Source organism: Budorcas taxicolor, chromosome 2 (assembly GCF_023091745.1).
Source record: "Budorcas taxicolor isolate Tak-1 chromosome 2, Takin1.1, whole genome shotgun sequence".
NCBI classification, from domain to species: domain Eukaryota; kingdom Metazoa; phylum Chordata; class Mammalia; order Artiodactyla; family Bovidae; genus Budorcas; species Budorcas taxicolor.
In genome coordinates this window covers 109,041,443-109,063,071 of record NC_068911.1, presented here as the reverse complement: position 1 = coordinate 109,063,071, position 21,629 = coordinate 109,041,443, and the positions used below count along the sequence as shown (strand labels likewise).

At 40.5% G+C, this 21,629-nt stretch overlaps 1 protein-coding gene across 1 annotated transcript in view; it reads right to left on the bottom strand.

The window, feature by feature from the left end:
* The window catches only part of NCKAP5 (NCK associated protein 5), a 906,569-nt gene that overhangs the window by 43,174 nt on the left and 841,766 nt on the right, over positions 1-21,629 (bottom strand). The window contains exons 12-14 of the mRNA XM_052635984.1: positions 17,696-21,453; positions 16,630-16,807; positions 9,206-9,284 (exon numbers count right to left, since the gene is read on the bottom strand). Coding sequence (XP_052491944.1) covers positions 9,206-9,284; positions 16,630-16,807; positions 17,696-21,453 — 4,015 coding nt within the window. The remainder of the gene's footprint in view (positions 1-9,205; positions 9,285-16,629; positions 16,808-17,695; positions 21,454-21,629) is intronic.

Genomic DNA, 21,629 nt, shown 5'->3' with positions numbered 1-21,629 from the left:
AATACTGAAATCAGATTGACTATATTCTTTGCAGCTGAAAATGGAGAAGCTCTGTAGAGTCAGCAAAAACAAGACCGGGAGCTGACTGTGGCTCAGATCATGAACTCCTTACTGCCAAACTCAGACTTAAATTGAAGAAGGTAGGGAAAACCACTAGGCCATTAAGGTGTGACCTAAATTATATCCCTTATGATTATACAGTGGAAATGACAAATACATTCAAAGGATTAGATCTGACAGAGTGCCTGAAGAACTATGGACAGAAGTTCATAACACTGTACAGGAGACGGTGATCAAAACCATCCCTAAGAAAAAGAAATGAAAAAGGAAAAATGGTTGTCTCAGAAGCCTTACAAATAGCTGAGAAAAGAAGAGAAGCTAAAGGCAAAGGAGAAAAGGAAAGATATATCCATTTGAATGCAGAGTTCCAAAGAATAGCAAGGAGAGCCAAGAAAGCCTTCCTGAGTGAAAAATGTGAAGAAATAGAGGAAAACAATAGAATAGGAAAGGCTAGATATCTCTTAAATAAAATTAGAGATAACAAGGGAACATTTAATGCAAAGATAGGCACAATAAAGGACAGAAATGGCATGGACCTAACACAAGCAGAAGATATTAAGAAGAGGTAGCAACAATACACAGAAGAACTATACCAAAAAGATCTTCATGACCCAGATAACCACGTTAGTGTGATCACTCCCCTAGAGCCAGACATCCTGGAGTGAGAAGTCACGTGGGCCTTGGGAAGCATCATTGTGAACAAACCTAGTGAAGGTGCTGGAATTCCAGCTGAGCTATTTCAAATCCTGAAAGATGATGCTGTGGAAGTGCTGCACTCAATATGACAGCAAATTTGGAAAACTCAGCAGTGGCCACAGAACTGGAAAAGGTCAGTTTTCATTCCAATCCCAAAGAAAGGCAATGCCAAAGAATACTCAAAATACCGCACAATTGCACTCATCTCACACGCTAGTAAAGTAATGCTCAAAATTCTCCTAAGGAGGCTTCAACAGTACATGAACCGAGAACCTCCAGATGTTTAAGCTGGATTTAGAAGAGGCAGACGAACCAGAGATCAAATTTCCAACATTCTCTGGATCATAGAAAAAGCTAGAGAATTTCAGAAAAACATCTACTTCTGCTTCTCTGACTACGCTAAAGCCTTTGACTGTGTGGAACACAACAAACTGTGGAGAATTATTACAGAGATGGGAATACCAGATCACCTTACCTGCCTCCTGAGAAACCTGTATGCGGGTGAAGAAGCAACAGTTAGAACTCGACATGGAACACTAGACTGGTTCCAATTTGGGAAAGGAGTAGGTCAAGCCTGCATATTGTCACCCTGCTTATTTAACTTATATACAGAGTACATCATGCAAAATGCTGGGCTGGAGGAAGCACAAGCTGGAATCAAGATTGCCAGGAGAAATATCAACAACTTCAGATATGCAGATGACACCACCCTTATGGCAGAAAGTGAAGAGGAACTAAAAAGCCTCTTGATGAAAGTGAAAGAGGAGAGTGAAAAAGCTTGTTTAAAACTCAACATTAAAAAAACAAAGATCATGGCATCCATTCCTATCACTTCATGGGAAACAGATGGGGAAACAATGGACACAGTGAGAGACTATTTTCTTGGGCTCCAAAATCACTGCAGATGGTGACTGCAGCCATGAAATTAAAAGATGCTTGCTCCTTGGAAGAAAAGCTATGACCAACCTAGACAGCATATTAAAAGCAGAGACATTACTTTACCAACAAAGGTCCGTATAGTCAAAGCTACGGTTTTTCCAGTAGTCATGTATGGATGTGAGAGTTGGACCACAAAGAAGGCTGAGTGCTGAAGAATTGATACTTTTAAACTGTGGTGTTGGAGAAGACTCTTGAGAGTCCCTTGGACTGTAAGGAGGTCAAACCAGTCAATCCTATAGGAAATCAGCCCTGAATATTCATTGGAAGGACTGAGGCTGAAGCTGAAGCTCCAATACTTTGGCCACCTGATGTGAAGAGCTGATTCATGAGAAAAGATCTGGATGCTTGGAAAGATTGATGGCAGGAGAAGGGGATGACAGAGGACGAGATGGTGGATGGCCTCACAGGCTCGATGGATGTGAGTCTGAGCAAGCTCTGGGAGATGGTGAAGGTCAGGGAAATATGGTGTGCTGCAGTCTGTGGGGTTGCAAAGAGTTCGCCATGTCTGAGTGACTGAACACCACCACCAATATAGAAGTCTCCACCAAAGCCTCATTCATGATTACCTCTGGTATTTAGAGAGAAGCACTCAAGGAGCAAGTGTATAGATGACAACACCAGAGAACCAGCCACAAGAGAGTGAAACCAGAAGGATTATGGGTAATGTTCTAAGCATAGGGCTTGGTGAAAAAGAGACACTCAATGGATGGGAATATGACTATCTTCAGTCATTTTCAACCAGAAGGAACCACATGGTTCTGTTTCCATGAGTCTACCTTCATGCCACGTGGGATTTACATTTCAGGCTGCCAGATGCAAAGCTTCCCCTCTGAAGTTTGTTGCTTGTCCATATAAATGGACGAACTCAGTGCAGCCACGATAGAAGCTCCCGTGGCCAAGCTATTACTCTGTAATATCTCTGAAATGCCATTTGTAATATTTGGAAATGCAGAAATATTATCATCCTGGGAAGTATTAACAATTTAAATTATGTAAAATCACTCCTCCCTATTCCTCATCCATAGTTATTACTATCCATGCAGTTTCCCGTTCAGAACCAATCTGTTACTAGTCAACAGAACATTATCTATCAACATTGCTATTGAGAACCTTTAAGCCCTCATGTTTGTTTTGATGATCAGCAGCTCACTCTTTCTACAACTAAGCCTACACATATCGGCGTGCTATTCAAAATGTGGCATTTGACTCAAATGGTCTTCCACTCAAAAAGCTGTGAAAATCTGATCAACTTTCTGAGATATTTTAATTTGTAATATGAAAGTCATTCCCTCTACATTAAATTGCTAAACTTTTTCAAATTTTCTCAGTGGGGAAAATTAGTAATAGTCTTGAAATAAGACAGATAGTTATCAAGGACTTTAATCGATTGGCAGCCACAGTACTGGTGCCCTACTGGTTTTAATTTTAGAGAAAGGAAAATTCTAGCTGCACTGTACTCCACAGAAAATTTATTTGAACCTCTAAACTTTGTGGCTAACCAGTGATATGTTCATAAATATGGTGGTGGCAAACTAATTCAAGTTCAATACATTTCCTGAAAAAGTTAGTCAAAGTGAAGTGTACAAATAGAGACCAGTGGTAGTTCAGATCATGCAAAACTAGCATAAATCATTGAAATTAATTACATCTTTCCCAACAACTCTTGAAATTTATTTTCCTATGGTCTTCTTAAATGACAGTGAAAATTTATTTGTTACTAACAAGAAGATAACCTTGGTAGGGGGCAAGAAGCAGGTTAGATTGCTACATGTCCTCTAATATTCATTGTCTTTTTCTTCCAGAGTTATGAGAACCTCCATGTATTTTAAGTTTTTTGTTCTGGACCTATGTCCTCCTGCCTGGATTAATGTTTCTTCTTCTGTGTGACTAAGTGCCAACCAATGCAATGCTACCCAAAGAATGGGTCAAGTGATGGGAAGTATTCTTAAAGGGATGGACCATATCCTTCCTCATTGCTCTTCCTTCCTGTGGGTTGGAAAGTGGACATAAAGGATGGTTTTTTCATAGTCATCTTGAGCCAGAAAGTGGCCTTGGGAATGGAGACCATATGAAGCAGAGAATGAAACAGGAGGAGGCTGAGGCTGTACTATCAGCCTGAACCACCTCCCTGTGCCCTGTCATGTGTGACAGAAAGAAACTTCTGTTCTTATTCAAATAAATTACTGTAATTTGAGTTCCTTTCCCTCCCATATGAACCTAGTCCTATTGGTGCTAACAAGTAGGGAAATCCAGTCTTGGATTTAAAAATAACTGTGATCTAGCTAATGAAACTGTATAATCCATGTATGGACAACCACCATTGACCATATTGTGCGTGCATGCTCAGTTGCACAGTTGTGTCCAACTCTTTGGGACCCCATGGACTGCAGCCCGCCAGGCTCCTCTGTCTGTGGGCTCTTCCAGGCAAGCATACTGGAGTGGTTGCCATTTCCTACTCTAGTTGGTCTTCCCGACCCAGGAATCGAAATTGTGTCTGTGTCTTCTGCATTAGCAGGCGGATTCTTTACTGCTGTTCCATCTGAGAAGCCCCTAACCAGATCACATTAGGACTTTAATACAATAAAGTATTGAACAGATTATGGAGTTCTTTCCATTCAGATGAGATAATAGGCTCATGTTCTTGTTCTCCAGGTAACTGAGGTACTTGATTCAAGAATCTGTGAGACCCTCCCTGTCACTTGAAGAACCACAGATACAGATATATCAACATCAGGTCAGGTCTTCTCTCTTCTACTGGGTAAAAGAGATGCTGCATTTGTCGCTCTTCATTGCAGTCTGGTGTAAAGATTCCTCAACAATGATAACTATAAATCATTCGACTCTTTTATCCCTTCTATTTCTACCACCCTCCAGACCAGACACATTACTAGTGTGGATTAGGTGCTTTATGGTTGGACAGTCAGAACTTACAAGAACAAGTTCTGTGTGCTACAGAGGTAAAAATGGCCATTGTACCAGGAGGTTCAAATCTTCTCTATTTGGCTCAGCATGGCCTTGTCTTACTTCTTCACTTTCAGGCAGGCCATTACGCAAAGTAGGGTTTTATACAGCAAAATAACTCCTTTCCTTGCTACACGGCTTCTTGTGCTCTTCATTGTCTGAAGTCAGGTTAATTCCTGTCCTTTCTTCTTCACCCTATAATTTGCTCAAATCAGTGTGTGCCTGAAATGTTAGCTCCCCAGAGTTCCTCTTAACTAGAGGTAGAATTTTTCTTGAGTCCCTGTTATAATGCAAATACATCATCTGAAAAAAAATAGCTGTTTAATCTAACTTACTGACATGCATAAGTTTACCAGATTAGACAGCTAAAGTGTATATGGACACAAGGAATAAGAAAGCAAGACACCTTGGGGAAATGGAAATAAAGTGATGTATGGTCTTAAGTAAGTCAAAGTGGGTACTTACTGAGCATCCACAATCCTCCTGCTAGTATACTAGCTGCTGTAAGACTGTTTGGGGAGTGATGAAGAAGGACAACAGGAGAGCTCTTGGAGGCAATTACCGAGCTGGGCAGGACAGCACCAAGGCAAATTTACAGAGCTAAACAAAGAAAACTTGATCCTCAAGATACTCAGAACTAGACCACGTCCCTTGTCACACTGTCCTCTGGTAGTGGGAGACAGAAGGGGTCCTTTAGAAGAGGCTAGGAGTATACATAGCCGATGAAGCAGAGTAGACAAACTGTGTCCCACAATGAGGCACTGGAACAGTTGCCCACTGTGCTACTGGACAAGTGTTCTCCGTAACTCTGTCACAGGGAAGAACAAATCTGACTCCATATCAGGTCTGTTCATTTTCTCAAGCTTAGTCATGCTGGCTCTGCACCTTCTATAAAAGCACAGTTACCTATACCTTGAAATATATAGAATAGCCTATTCTCACGACTCTGACCTTTCAGGGTCCATTCATACAGAGATAGAAAGTTGCAGAGCAGAGAATAATATTTGTCTTGTTGGAGGTTTAACAGGAATATTGTGATCTGACCTATGTGGACAGCTGCAAGAACAAAGTTGGTCTCGGTCTTCTTAATTCCGAGACCAAGGAGTCTTCAACAACTAACCACAGCCCTCCCTCTCCTGGCCTTTAAAAGTGCTTTGCTGAATACCATCCAGGACTTTGGGGTCTTATTAGGCACAAGAAACCCATCTCCTTGCAGGGCCCTGCAATAAACCTTTCTCTGCTCCAAACTCGGATGTTTCGCCTTGTCGGCCTGTGTGTTGAGCATGCAAACTTCCACTCCGTAACAACTCTTTTAGATTTAAGGAAATACCACACATCTTTCACTTAACAAGAGCTTACCATGAAGCCTTGTTTTCTTGGTTATCACTAATTCTGCTTCGCTTCTTCCTCAAATTCCTCAAAAGACATCTCTTCCTCTTTAAAGAAATTTCCAAATCCTCTGTCTCCTCTTAGATTATTTTTGATGCTATCATTAGCTGATGTTTTTAATATGAGGTAATGTTATTTGAATTCCTACTGATCATTTAATCTTATTAGATAATTAGTGTAATACACTGGGTGAATCAGTTAAACAGCAAGAAAGAACAACTGGTATTTGTGATCATTCATGTTAATACTTCTATTAGGCTAGTATGGTCATTTGCTTGTTGCTTATTAACATGAAAGTCTGATATTTATTAGGGTGATTTTAAAGAAAAAATCTAGTTGTATTACTTCATTCATGAATCTTGAATTTCAATATAGAACAAGTTAACAATATCTTGTTTTGTAATCAACTCATACCATTTTGATTAAACTGACATGATTACCTTTAACCACAGAAATATAAACATTCAGTTTCACAGATTTTCTGATTGTTGTTCTTTGTCAAAGATATTAGCAGCTGTTTGGTTTTAAGACCATATTTAGATTTTCTCAGTTGCTGAGAAAATTGGAAATATACGATGGTTGTAAGTATTGGGAAGATATGTGATAACACTTAGCTTAGACAAAATGAAGAACTTTGGGATTTTCAGGTGCTAAAATATTTTTTCAGTCATTTTTGTGCAATAAAGATAAATAACCACTTGATTTATAGAATGTCACTCAGTCTTGAAATGGACGAACTTTTTAAAAGGCCTGTGGTAATATTATTGATTGTCTTATTGATTGTCTAACTCAGAGAACATTTTCACCCCTCTTCTCTCTGCTATCTCATGCAACAGGGGCTGGGAAGCAACATACTGACCTTCCCAGCTTCCTGTGCACCTAAGATTGGCTTTATGATCAGGTTCTTATTGATGACATGTAATATTAAGTCTATAGTGGGGAGAATTCTGAAAAATTTTTAATTTTCCTTACACATTGTGTCTTGAATATAGGTGGGATACCTAGAGTGGTAGGAATCAATTTTCAACCAGAAGTGACAAGGATGAGGACAAAAAAATCCAAATAAACAGGGCTTTAGACAGCATTGCTGAGCTGCTGCTCCTCTTTTATGTTTGCCTTCCTTCAGACTTTTAATTACATAAGATGATTCAGTGACTTTATTACTTAAGTCATGGCTAGTCAGTTTTGTTGTTACTTGCTGCCAATAGCAGCTTGTTCAGATAGATCACCACTAGTTTGAGGAGACGAGTCTACAATTATGTGAAGACCAAGTCATTCCTCTGTCAGAAACAGAGTTCAAATTTTCTTCCAGGAGAGTATTCTAAACCAGCACTTTTCAGAAGAATTTTGTGTGATGATGGACATGTTCATACAGGCCATACAGAATATGTGGCCACTGAACACTTGAAAAGTGGCTAATGCAACTGAAAAATTCAGTTGAGGGGCTGAATTTTTAATTTTATGTAGTTTTAATAAATTTGAGTCTCAACTACATTTGACTACTGGCTATCATGTCAAACAGTATAGATCTAAAGGATTGCTAGTCTCTAGAAAGTACCCAGATAACTATAGCTCTCTCGAACAAAATGCAGCCTCTAACTTTATATATGTTACTGTAAAAGCCCAAGAACACTTCATTATAGAAAAATGATGACTCAGTGGGGCTTTACACAGTGCCAGTTTTGAAGGTTGTTGAATAATATTTAACTTGCATATTAGCTAACTATGTAGAACTGATACTAATTTAAGCATTTTACATTGACAACTGTACTAAACGATGCCCTTCTGGAATAAAAATATTCAGATTCCACTCATTCTGTTGTTTGTTAAGACATTTATATTCCCAATTACACCAGAAAAGAGTAACAATGGTGTGCCAATCTTATTAAACTTTGGGGGTACAATAAATCTCTGAGATAAACTGTAAATTGTAGCTGGAAGAAGACAGCTGGGTAAGCTAGAAAAACAGCTGCAGAACATACCAACATGGAGCCAGGAGTGATGAGACACTGAGAGTTGGCAGCTAAAGGTACTCCAGGGAAAGAACAGGAAGAGGCACAGTGAATGCTGATGATAACAGAAACCGACATCTGTGGGGCTGTCCTAGCCCAGAGTACAGTAATTGGTACTGTCTATACACCCAAATGTGATTTGAAAAAATGACTCTTCGTGCTTTGAAGTTTTTTGTAAAACTAAATTAGCATGCTTTACATTCACAGCTATTTCTAGAGCCCAAAGAACAATTAATTTTGCAAACGTCCAAGGTGGCCTAGAGCTGTTATCACATCTTCTATTTCCTGACAAGGATCACGGTCATAGACAGCTACTCTATTACCAGTTACCTCCTGGCTGATGGAAACAGGCTGAGAAAATCCCTCTGTGTTAGAAACCTGAGTCCCTTCAATGTAGGCTCATGCAAAATTCTAGGACAGAGCTGACAAGCCAAATATGTCTCTGAGACAGGACTACCCATAATCAGGGTTCTAATAGAAATGTAAAGAAAATGAGTGAGTTGGAGATTTTGGCAAGCTGTAAATACTTAATCTGGGGCTTCCCATGTGGTTCAGTGGTAAAGAGTCCACCTGCCAACACAGGAGACACAGGTTTGATCCCTGGGTCAGGAAGATCCCCTGGAGAAAGAAATGGCAACCCGTTCTAGTATTCTAGCCTGGAAAATCCCATGGACAGAGGAGCCTGGTGGGCTACAGTCCATGGGGTCACAAAGAGTCAGACATGACTGAGTGGCTAAACAACAACAGTATCTATTTAGTTCTCTGGGTAAAACATATTCAATTTAAAAAAGTGTTCAATATAAGAAAGCTACTACTCCACATTTCAAGCCAGTAGAAACTGGATCAATTCAAAGTTGATTTTCTCCTCAGAAATTATTTACATCAGTATCATTTTCATTGTATATTGACAAGGTCTCACCTTAGTTTCCATTTGTAAACACCTATGTTTTCTTCATAGGCTGTGCTTTGACCCATTTATTTTATGGTAGTTTCCAATATTTAAGATAAAGATAACCAAGAATCAGAAGTTAAAATCCTATCCTGGTATAAGTGGGCATGAGACATGTTCTTTAAGAACATGCCCTCTCTGAAATAAGGTTGCATGTAGAAAATGTCAGTTAAAGACGTATGGAGCCATGAATTTTTACCTATGGTATGGCTCTGAAATGCAGAATCTGCAACTGTATCTTCTTCATCCTCTTGCAGGTGTTCATTTGCCTCTCTTATCTGCAGAAACAAGGAAATACTGTGAGTTCTTGTGTGTTATATTAAATTGATTTTGTAATCCTCAGAATATTGGTGCATTATATAACAAACATGGGTATGTATGTGTCTGAGTATATGTTCATATATACACATATATTTTCTTTAGTTCATTTTACCCTACTCTACTGCTTGGTTTATTACAAGTTTTAATTATAAGAGCATATTTTCAGAAATATAACCCCAGCTCTTACAGGGCATCTGATTCTGCAAAGATTTTCGAGATAACAGCTTTAGGTTCTTCTTCTTTCTTTTTTTTTTTTTTAAATAGTTAATAAAGTAAGTAACAGAGCTATTAGGAAAAATTAAGTCTAAGGAAACATAATTCTTCCAGGGACAGTGACTACCCCACAAGTTATTTTAATGAGAATAAAGAAATACACTTAGATCTTTTGACCTTATCCTAGAATATAACTCTAAGAAAATGTTATTTTGTTGTTGCTCTTTCCAGAATGAAATGTGAGGTGACTATGATACGTGCTCAGTGAACTAGGATGGTGATACATTTATTTAGATTTTTTTCACGTCAAAAACACCCTCCTTATATTTCAGCTGGGATATTCAGAGGAGTACCAGATGGAACTTGAGCAAGAATCTAATAAAATCACAGTATTTCACAAATGAGAATTTTGAAATACAGCTACTTTCTTTAAAGATACCATAAATGCCAACACTGGAACTAAAACTCATGCCCCGTACATCCCAGTCTAGTAGCAGTAGTAATAAAAATAGCCAATGCTTAACTACTATGCATCAGGAGCTGGTTAAGTTCCTCACACCTATTCTCTCATAACCCTCACAATGCTAAGAGGTTAAGTGCTATTGTTAGCTCTGTTTTGGAGATAAGGGCCCTGAAGAAACAGAAAAGATAAGCAGTTGTCCAGGTGGTGAAACCCAGATTCAAACACAGCAAATCTGGTTTCAGATTTGTGTTCATTTGGTGAAATTTTGTTATTCTCCAATTTCCACTGAACAATGTCAGTGTAAACTTGGCCAAAGGGTCAAGATAGCCATGGTCCTTGGCAGAATGATCCTGAAAATCTCTTTGAAAGTGCATTCCAGCCACCCAGTGATACTAGTGTGAACTGTGCAATGAATGTAGTGGCGGTTCACTAGAGGTTGTCAGTGAATTTCTTCAGGGGTTTAAGTTGAAGGCTGAGAAACCATTACTTTATACTTAACAATATAGAAAGTCATATACTTGTAAACTGATCTTGAGCTAGACTTAGATTTCTACTTTTTATCTCTTACTTTTCATAATTAATGGAATAAGAACAATTATTTACATTTCATGACTATGGTTCCAATAACAGAAGTAACTGGTGCGTGATCCATACATACTAATAGCCAGAAGATGGCACACTCAAGGGGGTTTGTCAATGGCTATCTGAACCCTCACAAGCAGAGTGTGCTAAGGGCTGAGTATCCAGAGGCCATGCTTCATCTCTTTCTCTCCCATCATCTGTCTGCTGTTGGCACTGTTTTGTTAGCACATCTGGAGGAAGGGAGTTAGGGAGTAAGGGAACGATCAACCAGCTCTGTTTCTAGTATTTATGGAAGGCAGAGAGGAACATCTCTGTGAGCACCAAAAAGACTATGTCACTTATTTGCCTTCCAAAGTTCACCTAGCTCAGTGACCTCTTGTAACAAAGCTGCCAAGAAACCCAAAAGGAGGGAGATCCAAACACCTTCATTTCCATTAAGAATTCAACAGGAAATTTCTATCCTCATTTATAGAAATATCAAGGAAGTCTATTTATATTTTCAAACCATTCCAACACTTATGACAGGATGTTCCATATTTTCCCACACCTGTTATGTAAAATAGTATTTCCTTTGGGTTTTTCTAAACCAACCAATTTTAAACTTGAATGGGGTGCTGCAAGGTGGATGAGTCAACATCTCCGTCAGTCTGTGAAATACCGAACAAAAGAATCCAATAATTAGAACAAGGTTATCATCTTGGGAGATAAAGCAAAAGAGGCTTAGAGAAGGTTGGTGATCTCTTTAAGGTTATAAAAGAATTTCAGTTTTAAGAATGGGCACTCTTGACCCCTATTCATCGCTGTAATTTAATTTTTTCAGAGTGTACCATATGGTCACACTCATCCTTTCCAGAACTTCCCAAGAACTACTGTATCTTTCTTAGTGTCTAGCAATTAGGTAGGCAGTATTTCAAATACACAAAAACCATATTTTCATTTAAGAGTAGCAAAAAATTTTCTGTGTGTGTGTGTGTATAAGTGCCCCATTTCTCTTCCCAGTGTCTTCTGTGGAACTTCACCACCACTTCTGTTTAAGTACCATATTTAAGAAGGAAAATAAAGCCATCTTGAGTTCCTACCTGTTAGCTCCTTGTCAGAACTTTGCTATGGAATTAAGTGCTTAACAGCAAATGCTAAATGTGGCCTCTTGGGTATTTATCAGAGGAACTGGGCTTGTAGTCAGGCCTCTAGTTCCTTCAGCTCCTCTGGGCTAACGATCCATGAGGAGCAGATGACCCATGAGGAGCAGATGACCTATGAGGGCAAATTTTGAATTGGAAGGGGATGGATGAAGAATCAACAAAGGAATGGAAAATAGGATAGTGTCTTAGAATGGCACTCTTGTCAGCTCTAATTATCCATACAAATAGATTTCAATACAAAGTGGTGAGTAATTAAAAAAATCCATTTGCCTATGGAAATGAGGGGCATAATTTATTTTGGCAGCAGATTCCCCTTGCTAATTATATTTTTCATAGGCTGAAATTAAAATTAATTTTCACTCTTGATCACACAGGGGCTGGATGCTGGCAAAAGGTTGTGGAACTTCCAGGGGGCAAAGGGCTGCCAGCTTAAGAGGAAGAATTTGTCAAAGTGAATTCTTCACATGGCAAAGGACTTCACAGATGGGAATAGTCACAAAACCAAAAAGTCGGATTCAGCAAACAATGGTGTTTAGAGATTTATAATTTCTTCAGCCATTGCTCTACCAGAAACAGATACAAATCAAAGTCAGTAATGTCCCACTTGGTAGGAAGTATTAATGGCAAGTGATTCATAGACAACAGGTGTGGACTTTTTTCTTTTGGCCACACAATGGGGCATGTTGGATCTTAGTTTCCCAACCAGGGAGAGAATCCATACCCCCTGCACTGGAAGCACCAAGTCTTAACCACTGGACCAGCAGGGAAGTTCCAAATGTGGGCTAATTTGGTTTCAGTTTGCTGTCAGTATTTTGGGCATTTTTTAATGGTGCATGTACCTTCAACTCTTGCCCATCTTTTGAGCTCCGCAGTTGTAGTCAAGAGCTTACTAAATACCAGTTTCTTAAAAAAAATACCAGTATCTAACAAGTAACTATTAAATGTCACTGTGCCCATTATATTCTATTAACCTCTCCCATTAGAAAAGGCTGGGAGGAATGAGTTACAAAGGACACAGAAGGAAACAGGGAGAAAATAATCCACTGCTGACAAATATCTACATAATTGCAGAATAAAACCCAGTATTTGGGGGACATCCTTCATTTAGAATTCTGTGTATATTTCTTCTTTGAATCATCCTAACACGAATTGCTTTCCCAGAAAACAACATTTTGATGTTAAAGCTCATTGAAAAGGAAAAGAACATAATGAACCTCTGTGAGATGAGAGAAGTGATCTTTAGAGGGAAAACTCCTGGAAGGCATTACCTTTAGAAAAGTCAGTCATTTAGAAAGCTTTGCAGGAGGAGGGTAAAATAGGCATGCTTCTTATTAACATCCAAATAGTATTTAGAACAGAAGTGTCCAATTAAAGATGTTGAAATTCTAAAATTTTGCAGAACTTAATAAGATGATAACAATTTGTGTAATTATTGTACTATTTTATACTACTTCATCACCACAACTTTAATGGGATTGAATTTGATACTTTATTATTGGCATATGTGATTTTTTTCAGCCTATGTGATACTAGGTGAAGAGAATACTCATAATTTAAATTAAAATACCCATATTAAAATGGCCTTCTCTTTCCAGGTATATGATCTTGTTAATTTTGTTAGTGATTTTTATTTTGTCCAGTGACAGTGGAACAGGATCTGTTCCTTTGAGACTTCTCATTTCAGAAAATTATCTAAATTCATAAAAAGGAAGGATCTACAACCTACAGAAAGGGGAGTGTATTTCTTTCTGACTTATTTACTTAATGCTGCTGCAATCTTTTCCGGGGATGCCTTTTTCCCCTCTTATAATGATTTTGCATAATTTAAGTAAAAGTACAAAGTAATATGGCCCTTGTCAAAATTACACAAAAATTAGAGCTAACCGGGCTGTAAATCATGGCATAAATGGGGACATAAGCCTCTAATTAAGGCTCTGAAAACAGAAAAAGATTTAATTCGGTAAAGTGTTAATGGGATTTTTACACATATTTTAGAAAGCAGCTAGCAATCTTGAAAATGGATATGCAGTCACCAATGAATTAAATAGAGGTGTGCTACATACAGAGACTTGTTATATTACAGAAATAATTTTTCTATTATATTACCATAGATTAAAATAAAGGCATCCCAGGTGGAGCAGTGGTAAAGAACCTGCCTGCCAATGCGGATTGGCAACACAAGAGATGCAGGTTTGATCCCTGGGTCAAGAAGATCCCCTGGAGAAGGAAATGGCAACCCACTCCAGTATTCTTGCCTAGAAAATACCATGGCTGGAGCAGCCTGGTGGGCTGCTGTCCATGGGGTTGCAAAGAGTCAGTTACAACTGAGCGACTGAACATATGGACACAGATTAAAATAATGAAAAAGCCTTAGGACTCTCGTGATTAAATATAGTCTTAGTTTGTAAAGGGCAAGGATGATGGTATATTATGGCATAAAAATTATATTTTTGGCTGCATCTCACATTATTCAGAATCTTAGTTCCTGACCGGGGATCGAACCCATATCCTAAGCAGTGGAAGCACAGAGTCTTAACCACTGGAACTCCAGGGAAGTTCTTGGTATGATTTTTGAAGAGTGATTTCAGGGAAAAAGTATGCTATTGTTTTCACCCAAAATAACTACTGTGAGAATTTTTTGCAACACACTTGCAACGTAAGAAGCAGATAGCATATTTACCTTGAGCCCTAGTAGAGGAAAATTCCCTTAAACTCTTGATTTTAAAAGGTTAATGAGCATTCACATCAGTGTGCTCTGGTATTATAATTTTCTTATTTTGCATCTAATTTCCTTTCCATATAGGCTGATAACATATAATAAATAGGTTTTCACTGCTATTCCTTTAATAGTCCCAAAGGGGATTATGGCCATTGTCCTTTCTAGAATTAGTAATTTTAGTCCAACCCATGTTGATGATCATAGAGATGAAAAAAATTGCATTTTACATCTGAAGAAATGACTAGCGTGTCAACTATCTAGGTTAATAATATTTCTCTATATTGAAAGCTTCCCAGCATGTGTTAATTTTCTCTTGCAGCTAACTAGAAAATTAGCCTATGATACCCAGGTTCAATCCTTGGGACGAGAAAATCCCCTGAAGAAGGGAATGGCTACCCACTGCAAGAATACCCACTGGCTATTCTTGCCTGGAAAATTCCATGGACAGAGGAACATGGAGGACTACAGTGCACGGGGTCGTAAGAATCAGACATGACTGAGTGACTAACAGCTGATGGATTATGTATACTTGGAGTGGTTAGGGAATCTTTGTTCTCAGAAAACAATAAGAGTGTTTCTTGCAGATATTCTGGGAAGATGAAATGAAACTTGTTACTACATTGTAAAAGACTGAAAATGAGAGAAGAAAAGCAAGGCAAATTACTTTCCCATTAGGAAGTAATAGGAAAGTAAAAATGAAATTGTAAAAGCCAAACAGAGTTGTTGTTGTTTTTTTTTCCTCCTTTTTGGTATTTTTGTACAGTGAAGATATACCCCAAGCTGTCAGAACCATCTTAAATGGGGCATAGTTAAACTGAGTGCCTCTGATAAGGGGCTTTGCCAGGCTATCAAAGTTTTAGATCAGCTGGATTGAATTTCCAGCATATTGCACATTTCCACACATTTATTCTCTCTCTTTCTTTCAGTGACACTACAAGGGCAGCCTTAGATACACTTCTAATTTGAGATTTTATAATGCAAGGGACATCTATGGTTTCAAGAAAGGGTGATATCATGGAAGCCAAGAGCAAGAGTAAGGGGAAAGAAAAAAAACTTTTACAAAGAACATAGTCTGCATACCATTTCAGAGTCTGAAAAAAACAAAAAAAGACCTTGTAGCTTTTTAGAGTAAAGAGCTGTTTGAAAAAAAAAAAAAAAAAGCATTTAAGTGTACATTTGTTTCAAATTAAAGTGAAACTTTAAGGAGCCCTAGAGTTTAATTATTATTAACTAATAATTAATAATAATGCCAATCATGATTACTACTAAAATCTCCTCTATTCTTGAACCACTCCAGAAAAACATGACTAATTCCTTCATTTTTCAGGTTTTCCTGAAAAAGGAAAGAAAAAAGGTAGTACATAGTATATTTTATAATCTTTTATTATGAGTACACAAATATATGGATACGGTAATTCTGCAAAGAGATTTTATTTGTTGTTCGAGTGCTTTAAAGTTTACATGGAGAAACAATGAATATTACAAGATCAATGATGCAAGAACAGGAAGAATGTAAGGAGAGGAAGTTCAATTTAAGATAATTTTAAAACAAAAATATTTGAAACTAGCATATCCCGGGGAAATGCCTTTTATTCATTTTTTAAAAGGAAATTACCCCCTGAGTTCTGAACCTCATAATTAAAAAACAAAATGATAGGGAGTTAAGTTCCAAAAACGATACCATGAATCTTAACTCCTTCTATCTTAGGTAGGATTAATCAGTATATACAACTTAAGGAAAAAAGGGGAAATGCTTAAATCAAATCATCAATATAGCCAATATTCTCTTAAATTGTTTTGCATTTTTATTTTTTCTAATCATTTTCATTCCCTTCTGCGTTGCTGGAAATGATGGAAATAATCACCATAACAAATTCCCAGCACAAGGGTACAACGTGAAGGTGAACACCCACAGCATCACTGCCTGCACTGTGATCACACCAAGGTTCTGAACAGAGAGCTACAAAAGCAGCAGCATGGGTGGAGGGAGCTGGGACCCTTCCAATCTAGCTGCCATCATTCTGTTGCAGTGTCTTTATGACTTCTCTCTCTCTTCTCTTTGGCTTTACCTTTCTCTTTCCTGGTCATCCCTTGCCTGTATTTTCATCAGTAAAAAGTAGACAGAACCCAACTAGCCCATATAGGGACCCAACACTTTATAACCAGGATGGTGAAGTACTTACCGGGGAGCCTTTCGGTTTTTCCATATCTGCTTTGGTTTTGATGTTTTTCTTGTGGTTTCCTTGAGCGCTGAGAGAGCTGCTGGTGAGACAGGAGCCCTGGGGGCTGCCCTTTAGCACACTCCTACAGGAGAGATTATTTGATCCACTTTCCGCCTGTTGAGCTGGTTTCTTATCAACTCTGCAGGTAGAAAGTGATTCCTCTGATCAATTACATTGCTCTTCTTCAATCACTCTATTTATCCCAATCCTTTAATGTTTAAAGTAACCTCCATATATCTCCTTGTCTTTAAACCTTTGAGTGGTAAGTGCGTCTCACTAGCCTTGGTCAAATCTGCATCTGCTATTCCAGCAGTGTGTTAATTTAGATTTGATATACAATAATTTGTTTTTATTTTTATGATTGCTTGTGAGATGAGGTGGGGTATAAAATAAAAACCTGTGAGGAGTGATTGCTAAATATATTTCTTCTTTTCTCCATTTTAACTTATTTTACATTGGTGTACAGCCGATTAACAATGTTATCATAGTTGCAGGTACACAGCAGAGCAACTCAGATATACATGTACATGTGGCGCCCTGGATCAGAGTGGAGACTTGGGGAGAATGGCTAAATATATTCTGGCTTAAGATCAGCAGAATATGTAATTATCTCTGGAAAGTTTTAAGTGTAAGTTTGTTTGGTACAATAAGTGAGATCAGCATCCTTTAAAATGTATGTGTAATTTTCTTCCATTTCATGCCATGTGGATCCACTCATGATTTCTAGTGTAGGTTGAATTTCTATCAACCTTGATAAAATTTACCATTCTTTAATTTCAAAGACCATTGGTTTGGTTAACAGAGTAACATGGACTAAATTATCATTTTATTGCTAACTTTTATTCCATTGTTTAAATTCTGGCTAATGTATAAAAGATTGCTATGATGCATTCCTGCTTGTCTGAAAAGCATGCTTGACTGGCATTCAATATGCAGGAGACAAGAAGCTCTCCTGGTTGGGGGTGGGGTGGGGTCCTGCACTGCTCTACACACTGCCAGCCTCCCACTCTCTTTGCCAATACACTACCTGTTCAGAAGTTCTGTCATAAAGGTATCTTTTGCTGAACATGGAACAGGGCTGAGTCTATTTCTTGATTCAAACTTCACTTGGTCATAAATGTCTGGCAGTGTTTTCAGGTTATTTCTATTTTGCAAACCACTGTCTGGACCATCTGCCAACTCGATGTCCCTGTGAAGTTCATTTTCCATCTCACACTGTAGCTCAGGCTTCTTTTTCTCTTTCTTTCTCTCTGATTTCAGCTGTTTGTTTCCAAACCCTAAACCTTTTGCATCTTTCTTTTCTGCTTTGGTTTTGGAGACATCCATCTTCCTGCTACTGAGAGCCGGGAGTCTGCTCCTCCGAAAACCGAACCAGCTGGCAAAAGAAGGCCCTGGCTTCGGTTTTGCTTCCACAGTGGTGGACTTTGTTTGCACTTGGCCCTTTTCCACATTTTCCTGAATGCACAACATGACCTTTTCTTCAATTGTGGGTGAGAGGGGGGCTTCTGGGCTTACAACACCGGCCCTGGTTGTTGAAGTGTCTGTATACCTTCCAGAAGTTTCTAACTTGGAGGTCCTGCTTGCTGTGAAACTGCTGGGATGTGGTGTCCTCCCCAGGCTCTGTGGGCCTCCGGAGCTATCTGTTGGGGTGAGTGGGCACCTGCAGTGGTCGCTGCCTGGTTCCTCAGGCACCGTCACCCTGGGGCCTTCTCCCTGGGCGTAGGCCTGCTGTTCTTCTGTTCCAGCTGGGGTGAGGGGCTCTTCGGATTTTGGAGGGATCCTCAAAGGCAACTTGCTTGGGCTCCCATGCTGGCTGCTGGAGCTGCCTGTGCTCCCCAAGGAACCCTGCCTGGGGGAAGGATGTCCCAGGGGCCTCCCAGTGCTTGGGAGACCATCAGACACGGAGGCAGATGCGCTCTTGCTGGGAGAGCCTTCGGTGGAAGAGCTCTGCCGGGTGAGGGAATTGCCTCTCTCAGCGGTGTTGGTAATAATCTGTGTCCGGACTTTGCCCAGCCCTTCTGTGGGGGGCGTGGGGGGCTTCTCCCCTGAGTGAGCACTGAAACTCTGGCTGCGGGCTTTGGCTCCATTCATGCCTAGAGCTGGTTTCAGGTGTGGTTTGCTGGAGGACAGGGATCTTTTCACAGACCTGTTTTCTAGTCCATCTTTTCTATCAGCCCCAGGCATGCTATTTTCCAGTGACTCTGGCATTGCTCTTTTCAGGGGAAGCCCTTCGGCCAAACTCTCTTGTGCTGGTAAACCCACTGGAGACGCATTTCTTTCCCCTCCTGTGGTCTGCAGGCTGGCTGGATTTCTGGAGGCCCCTGGCTTAGCCTTGCTCACAGCCACGGAGGTTTTCGAAGCTTCATTTAGACTGTCTTTTTCCTGTTTCCCTGGCACCGTGGAACTTTTCCTGAGCAACTGGGGAGACTTCATGAAAACTTTGAGCCCAACTGGGAGGCGAGTTTTCAGTCCTCTCTCATGAAGGTTTTGACAACCATGTAGGGGGTTATGGCTTTTGAAGGATGCTGATGATGAGGGACTGTTAACCTGAGATGATGGTGATTCATTTACCCCTAAGAAGGAAGGCTTGGAGGATGCGGAGACACTGCCATTCAACTGTTCTTTTCTCCTTGGAGATACACCTTTGGAGGACAGTATTTCCAGTGGCTCACGGGGGGAAGCATAGTTCTTGGGAGTCTGTAACCCTGTGTTGTTCTGTGTGGTCCCAAGTGTTTGGTGAGGTGGAGCTCTGGGGACATTTCTCTTTGGAGAGACTTTTGGGTTCTCCGGGACCATCACAGCAAATGAGCTGGAAGGGCTGTGAGCAGGGCTTCTCATCTGGATTGCTATTTCTGCAGAGGGCGGTGAGGGAGTGAAGACAGGCTTTCTGAAGGCCACAGACGGTTTCTTCCCCTGCACATCTGTCAGGGTCTGGTTAAAATAAATAACAGGAGCAGAGGATCCTTTCAGAGGGGGCGATTTCAATACCATTCTGGCTGTCTCGTTGGGGACCCTGCTTTCGGATTTGGCAGATGAAGGTGGAGGCAAAAAGTCATAATTGGGCCTGATGAGTAGGGAGACCGACCTGCCTGGAGGGGATGGTGGGGAGGGCGATTTCACCCCGGCCTCTGGCCCTGGATCACAGTGTTTATCCCTCGTGGGGGGCTCCCCATCATCACTCCATTCAGTAGGGGGCCTGGACAGCAACTGTGATGCTAGAATCTGACTCTTGGAGCTCTGGACCCAATCCCTTCTGCTGGACATCTTGGAGCCATGAGGAAGCTGAGTAGGGGGTTTTGGAATGTGTGAATCTGGCTGCAAATCAAAAAGGGGAGCTGGACCTTCAGTCTTTTTGAACTGTGAGAGTTTTGCTGGAGCTGGTGATTTCTCAAGAGTCACTGGGCCAGCTGAGGGCATGATAAGGGAGGCTTCAGGCTCCCTTACTTTTGATTTCTGAGGTGAAGACTTGCCCCTGGTAGGTATTTTTGTCAGACTTTTCTTCTGACAGATGCCTGTGCCCACAGCTGACCTAGAATGACTCTGGCATGGAGTGACATGCGTCGGCTTGGCCAGCCTTTGAGTATTTTGCGTCACTGTCCTGGGGTGGAAAGACACAGCAGGCGCCATGGCAGTATCATCCACCTCATCTTGTGGAATGTTTCTTTCAGTTTCCTCTTCAGACCTCTTTAAAAAAGGGTAGTCTCTAGCTGCAGGCCCTGGCTGTGAATGAGCAATTCCCTGAGGTGAAAGTTCGGTGTGTTCCATCTGGGGCCCAGCAGGGGCCTGATGGATGGAAATCTCCTTTCTGGTAACAGTAACAAGGCCAGTCTGGTGAGAGCTGAATTCAATGGGCTCGCCGTCTTCTGCATCAAATATCACAGTAATACATTCTTCTGAGGAAGTCCGTTTTACAACCCTCTGTTGCTTAATGAAACTAAACGTCTTTGGCCTGCTCTCTAAATGGACGGGTACTTGGTTTTCTTCCTCCTCAGGAGACCCACGTGAAGATTTTTCAAATCCTGTGAGGATATCCAGGTTCTCCGTGGACTGGTCGGTATCCGCGGTTGCAGACACATCTGAAGGGCTTTTCTCATCACTGCTGTCGATGTGCAGCTCATCCAGGGTCTCCGTGTCATCGGTGTCTGAGGGCTGGAGACTGAGGGTTTGGCAGCCCTGGATGGGTGATACCTTCTCTCTCTGTACCCGAGGCCCCTGCACGCCTGGACACAGCTTCTGCTCCAAGGGGCAGTCACTGGCACAACCGGTCAGCTTCTCAGGCCTCTCCCTGGAGTAGACCGAGGAAGTGATTTCTGAACAGTGTTTGCCATTCAGCTCCCAGCCAAAAAGGCTGTCAGAGACACTGTGGGTTAATTTACAACTGTGCAGCCTGCAGACCTGGTTTGGAACCACTTGGACCGAGGCTAAGGAGGAAGCGTCCTCATCAGCCTCGTCGTGAGAATCCATGTCATAAACAAATGCCTTGTGGGGATCCGTGCAGGGGCTCCCTGTGTCTGTGGGTTTGCAGGGTGGATATTCCTTCAGGCTGCTACTTTTAATTCCTGGAGAATAGATTCCTTCATTGGAGTTCATGCAATCTTTATAACCCCATTTGGTTATCACTGATGGGGGTTCAAGTAACACTTTTCGCTTCTGGAGCTTTCTTAGTCCTTCCAAAATGTGGCTTTCCTTGATGCGAGTCGGAGGTAGTTCATCTGTAGGACTAGCAAAGCCACTCGGGAGCGAAGAGTCAATACTTAACCTTTTGTCCCAATTTTGTGATGACTGCTAGGAAAGAAAGAGGAGATATTAGACATGATTGAGCCCTGTGGATCACTAGTTTATAGAAGGAAAAGGCCCTCATTAAACTTAGTTCATCCTAGTGGTTAATAAATATTCATATATAAATGTATTTATTCATTAGTTAATGAAAACTAGTTTATTATGTAGCAAAACTCTACTTT